The sequence below is a fragment of the Pomacea canaliculata genome, linkage group LG13, assembly GCF_003073045.1.
Source record: "Pomacea canaliculata isolate SZHN2017 linkage group LG13, ASM307304v1, whole genome shotgun sequence".
In the NCBI taxonomy this organism is placed as follows: domain Eukaryota; kingdom Metazoa; phylum Mollusca; class Gastropoda; order Architaenioglossa; family Ampullariidae; genus Pomacea; species Pomacea canaliculata.
The window spans coordinates 14,033,443-14,039,770 of record NC_037602.1 but is presented as its reverse complement, the minus strand read 5'-3'; the positions used below and the strand labels follow the sequence as shown (position 1 = coordinate 14,039,770).

Below are 6,328 nucleotides of genomic sequence, written 5' to 3'. Positions count from 1 at the left end.
ACTCGGTCACGATTCTCTCCAGTTTCCCTTCCGATTCTTTTAAAAACACTTCCCACAAGCTGTGTACTGATTCCTGGTATCTGATGCCAGACTTACCAAGACATTAGTGTGGTTTGGCCTGCCGCTGCCAGCGAAGACTTTGGTATCTGTGGTGTTTGTGTCAGGGAGGAGCAGTCGTCTTCCACCACAGAAAGCTGGGGGAGGGGGAGGTCAAGGTTCATTTGTGTATCTTCTCTGCCTGACTCTTTCTTCTGTCCCTGGCGCCATTGTGGATATCTTTGGTAGTAAAAACATCCTCACAACACCGGATCCGTGTTTACAGTTTTGCTACTTTGCTTCAGCGTGTGAACCTAACCCCGTTTGTCATGTATATAGCACAACTTATAAAAATTATTAATTATGACCAAGTACTTCGACCTGTTATGCTTTTTAAGTTGAATGCTTTCGGATGTACTGTTTTCATCAAATTATTTTTAGTGATGATAGCGACACCCTTTTCACGTGAAAAATAAAAATACAATTTTTATATCTATAAAAAACGTTTGCTAAACTAAGGATATTAAGATAAATAATATCATATATACGAACATATTTTTGTAAGAAAATTGCATACGAAAACTTTATTATGTTTTGCTGTTATTAAATAATACTTCTTTGCTTGAAAGGACGAAGAATATCAGTGGAGATAAACAATGAGAAAAAGCATCGTTGCAGAGATCGACATAGCAAGAAATCTAAGTTCATATTAATTTTTAATTGTAAGTTGTTAGTTAATAAATTATGTTATTAGATATAGTCTTGAGGTCGTACTGACAAAGCAAGGGTAAGTTGTTACTCAAAGACAAAGTTGTGAAACCGAATAAAATGCCTTGACTCCCTAGTTATGTCGCACTGAGAGACCCCGCGGATGTTGCCTTCTGCTACTTTACCTCAGGGAATCTTTGCCACTTCTTTGTAACTACCATTCCAGGAACATGCTAAACTTATTTATCTAAAAAGTCTAGAGTACAATTCTGATGTCAGTTGCTGATTTCTCTTTGTCCATGTTGATATTTGTAAGCTTGTAGTTCGAATATAGTACAAGTAATCTGCGATGAATTTTATCAAGACAGGAAATAAAAAACCAATACTTTATTAATCAACGGACAAAGAAATGCACCACAACAGACCCTTAAATTAGTCAAAATGTGATATGAACATATTAGTGTACTGCGCGGTTGTCAGATACGATCTGCGCGTGCAGTGCGAAATATTAGACATTGTGTTTGTCGACACTCGGCATCGGAAGACACCCGTCTGTGCAGCAGCACCATGTCAAAGCTCGTTTAACACCGGCGGAGACGTCGCCCCCTCGCGGGAGGCTGATCAAACTTAACCCTCGCATGTCCGAGCGCTGGTCGTGAGGGGAGCCCAGCCCCCGGGGGCGGGTGGGATACAAGACGCGATAGCGGCTCCCAGGGGAGCGAAGACACGGCCGCGAGACGTAACTGCTCACGACATCCGGGTGCTAATGGGTTAACAAGAGAACTCCGGCGGGTGCCGAGAGCCAGTTTGCCGGCTGTGCCCAAGCCAGTCTTATCGTTGAAGGGGGGTAGGTTGGGGTGGAGAAGGGGACCCGACAAAGAAGCGCGCAGAGTTACCTCCCTGTTCTTCACCACGATCTTCCTCCACTCGGCTTGTCCTTGTACTTTGGTGGATACTCGACTCGCTTTTGGCCAAGAGGAAGAGTAAGGGGGGAAGGGAGCGTGATTGACGGAATACAACGCTTCTTCCAGCCAGCTTGACTCTTTGCTCTCTCTCTCTTCCTGTGAGTCTCGCACGCGCGGGCGCAGGCGCGCTGTCTCTCTCTCTCACTCGCTTTCTGCGTGGTTCCAGCCCAGCGCTACCCCCGAGACAGGTGTCTTCGCCGCTGGTGTCTGCTTTCCGTGGCCAGGAGTTAGCGGTGTCCTCTGCGCGACCAAAGACTTCGCTTCGCTCCGTCAAAGTGCCGCTGAAGACTTCCGTTTGCTCTGGCAAAGGACCGCCGAAGACTTTGATTCCTTTTGTCAAAAGTGCCTCCAAGGACTTGGCTTCCCTTCTGTCCAACTCCCGCATCACACTTCGTTTCTCTTCTGCAAAGTGGCACCAAGACTTGCAGGTTTGGGACGTTTTCGTTTTTAATATTTTACAGAAACTACTTTTTTCGGGCAGCGATAGCAGAGGACGAACCTCCAGTTAGTTTAGACAGGTCTAGAATTCTTTCAGACTAGTTCTTTTCTTTAAAGTTGCAGCCTAGGTCTTCTAGAAACGTTCGTCAAAATTTTTTCATTGGCTTACATAGGACTGATGTCACTCCGAGCCATTCTTTTCTCCTTTCGCTGGATATGAAACTTATCGTTTGTCATTGATTTTAAAATTATTCCCCAGTGGTCTGATTTCCCGCAAGACACTGTTTAATCATGAGTAAGCGGGTAATGATAATGTGGGCAGGTAGCGGAAACAAGCTAAAGTAGCGTGTATGAGATTATTGGCTGTTTGTCTGACAGTCTTCTGCCTCACTGTCTGCTGCCTCATTGTCTCCCTTGCTCCCAATGCCAGGGCGTGCGTGCGTTCGTGTGTGTGTATGTGTGAGCGCGCATCTGTGTGTATCATTTCACAAAGAGATATTTTCTGGTGACAATCATAATTTTTCCTGGCTGCTTTAGATTGAAAAAAAAACATTGTTTAGCTGTAAAATCCCAGATTGTGTTTTTCATTTCTTGAAACAATTATGAATCAGATGATACACAGATGCAAAGCTTTCAGTTCCTTTCGCTTTATTTCGTATTCATCAGCGGCTCCGATAAAAGGAACACCAAAGAGCGGGAATCACAAAGAAAGACATTGCAGCAAATTACAATTCGTCTAGACTGTACATTGACTATGAGATGCTGTATAGTGGAATAAATGTTGAACACATATTAACCTACAGAAATTTGTTAACATTGTCAGCTTCATGTAATAAAACAAACCACACTCATATTAAGTTGGCTCTATTAGTCGATGTACTACTATTAGGTACCTTAAACCTGGCACATTGTGAACTAGTGACTGTTTGACAAATTTTTCATATGATCGTTCATGTAAATATTTTCCAGATTTAGTCAATTAATTAACATTGTCTTAAAAAGGGACAAAAATATATATTTTCTGTGTGAAGTACTAGACATAGTCGATTTTAGTCGACTCATAATTTTTTTTATCACGTTTTCATCGTTGTTTGACACTGTTGATAGAGTGACATGACTGGCAGGTCTTGGTTGACACGAGTGACATGGCTGGCATAACTGACATGCCTTGACTGACGAGAGTGACATGATGACTGAGATGGCCGACCTCTCGTTTACTACTAGCAAACATCACATCATACTGCAGACTTCACACCTCTTATTACAGCTTACTTGTTCTTTGCCAGTGAACCGAGCTTTGAGCTTTCAGTGTGATGGACAGGCGTGCTTAAAGTCAGTTAAATCCATCATCATTATCATCATCATCATCATCATCATCATCATCAGAGGACTACCCGAAAACATGTAAGAAACAGACGAAGCACATGTTTTTTATTCCTCTGTTTGGAGGAGGCTGGGGCAGAGCCTGGTAAACCATCATTAGCAGCTTCCCCGTTCTTTCAGATTGCTGGAGCAGTCGACACACTGCAAACTCATCTCCATCCTGGTCTTTGCTGTGAAGTGATGAGCGCACTAAGCCCCGCGTGAGGCCAGCAGGCCGTGAAAGCCCCCCTGACACCTCGTCACTCAGCCTCCTGGTGTATGACAGGCGGGGCCGACGTGGGGGCGACGGCTGTGGGGTTGTTGCGCACGACCCCAGTGCTTGTGGGGGCAGGAGAGGAGGAGTTTCATAGAGTGTCATCCCTTGGACCAGGGCGGCGCCATGGACCTCTGCTTGGAGCTGCTTCATCTGCAGATGCTGCTCCTCTCAGTCTACACAGGTAAGAGCTGCAAAACACTTGTTGCTGACAAATTATGCTCGCTGATGTAGTGTCCCACAGTTGTTGTCAAAGAAACCTATTTTTAGAAATTTCATCGTTACGTAACGAATAAAACCCAAATCTGCACGTGACTATATTCACACATTAACCTGAGGTTTGAAAAAAGAATCAATACTATGACTTCCTTCAGGTGACTTCAAAACCATTTTTGTATGGATGGTAAGGTAAAGTGTTTGTTACCTGACGACTCAGTGCACTCCTGCAGTCCTGACAGGAGGGACGACTGTTGTCAAGGAAACGGACACCCGGTTTGACTGACCAGCAAACAGAATTTTCTATCGTCCTCACCCGCATAAGTTTCTATCCCTAGGTCTGTTTCTTGCAGCAGTGTTTCATATCACATAGAGTAATTTAAAGCAAATTCAATTAAATATTTTTGTGTGCTGCACTTTGCAGCTAGTTTATTATGCACACTTGAGTCTCTTTTGATGTCACGAAGATTCGCCTTCTTTTTCCGCCCTCGTGTTCTCTCTATCACTTTGCTCTGTCGACTGGATTTCATTGTAGCAGAAAACACGCATCGCGGAGACTTCCTGGCAATCCCCACAAATTTCTGTTTCACTTTAAAAAAAATTATTTGTGTTTATTTTCTTGTAATAAGAGCACAATTCTGAAAACTCTTCCTGTTCTGACTACAAAGACAAATAGTCTTGTCTCTCATTTTCAGATCGATACATAAACAAAAAAAAAATATATTTGGCATAATAGCAGAGACTGATATGTGTGAGTGTATCTTACAACTCTCTCGACATTCTGTAATGCCATCAGTTTGTTTGCTCTCTAAATCTCGATTTCCACCTGTTGCATTGCCTCCACCTGTTGATGATTTCATCCTGTTATTGTAACCACTACTTATAAAACCCGTGAAAAAGATATGTAATTGTGGACACATTTTTATCTTTATTCTGATTTTGTTTTTTACTCTTCCTGCAAAACTCAAGTAAGAGACAAAGTGTCGTGACAGAATTTTATGCTTCGCGGATGAGATGAGTAATTCACAAATGGAATTCCCTCACAAATACGGGGAACCACAGTAAGGGGGGAAAAATGTAAAAACCCGGAGACGCCTGGGGCTTTCTGGGAAATGCAAATGAAGCCACTGGTCGTAAAGGACGAAATTTGTCAAAACCTCCTCCTCCCTCGCCTTGCCCTCATCGGCGACTCGTCGTGTTCTTCACGCCTTAAAAATCTCGCGCATGCTTTTCTCTGCTACACCAGCGCCAGCCACTTCCGGTGGACTCTTAGCCAAAATGTTTCATGTTATCAGCGTCACATAACCCATTGGATTCTGGGAAGTCTATTCGATGTGGGATGGGAGGGAATTCAAGCGAAAGCATCTGCCGAAAGGGTCAAAAATGTGATTTCAGTTCAAAGAACAGGGAATATGATGGGGATACAGTGGTTCATTTGCGTCCATTGTTCACTTTGCTTACCCTCACACACACACACAGACACACTTATTTCTTCTCACAAAGCAACCAACAGATGCACACGATTCATGCAAGCTAACTCCAGCTCGCAGTTCTCGCCCTAATCCACTTAAGGTGATGTCGCAAACTTGTGTTCTGCCAGTTCTTGTGCGCGTGCATTGTCCAGAAGCTTGTATCGTCAGTGGTTCGTGGTCTTGGATGGAAACGTTCTGTTTCTTAATTCCCTCGAGTTTTGTCATACAGATAATCGATCGGAGGGAGATTTTATTCCGCAAGGATCGCTAAGATCGCCGATTTGCTCAATCGTTTTTCGCTTTTTACAACTGTCAAAAAAATCTGCTATGTTGTTCTCGAAAACAACAGCCTAGCTGTGTAAAAGGTAATGTTACTTAAAATATTTTGTTGAGGTAGTTTTGATAATTATGTCATTTAGTTTTGGTTTGGAAACTGATATCGTTTAATATTTTCATCTAGTAATTTTGGAAAATACTGCTTGGCGATGTTTGTTTAATGTTCCTATAATTTCTTTGCCTCTCTCTCTCTATATATATATCTTATATGTACCTCTGACATTATTTTCTACTTGTTTATAACTTATAAATATAGAAGTAGCAGTATAGTTTGTCTGTGACGCATATGTAAGTGCACAACAAACACACAAACACACACGTCGACCAAATCGATCCATTTAAATGCTGAGGGCTGAGAGTAAACTGAATCTTCTCATTGGTCTCAGTGGATTACTCATAAGAAAATGTCCTGAAGAGAATACCGCTTAGGTTTGTGATACAGCAATATTTTAAATAGCGATTGGCTGTCGGAATCCATCCCAAAATTACATTTGAGGAGTTAAACATGATTTGGTTTTTTG

General features: G+C 42.6%; 1 protein-coding gene across 1 annotated transcript in view; it reads left to right on the top strand.

Annotated features, from left to right (window-relative positions):
• Positions 1 to 1,278: 1,278 nt before the first annotated feature.
• The window catches only part of LOC112554462 (opioid-binding protein/cell adhesion molecule homolog), a 59,225-nt gene continuing 54,175 nt past the window's right edge, over positions 1,279 to 6,328 (top strand). The window contains 2 exon segments of the mRNA XM_025222242.1: positions 1,279 to 2,137; positions 3,651 to 3,967. Of these exon segments, the coding sequence (XP_025078027.1) occupies positions 3,910 to 3,967 (58 nt within the window). The 5' untranslated portion in view covers positions 1,279 to 2,137; positions 3,651 to 3,909.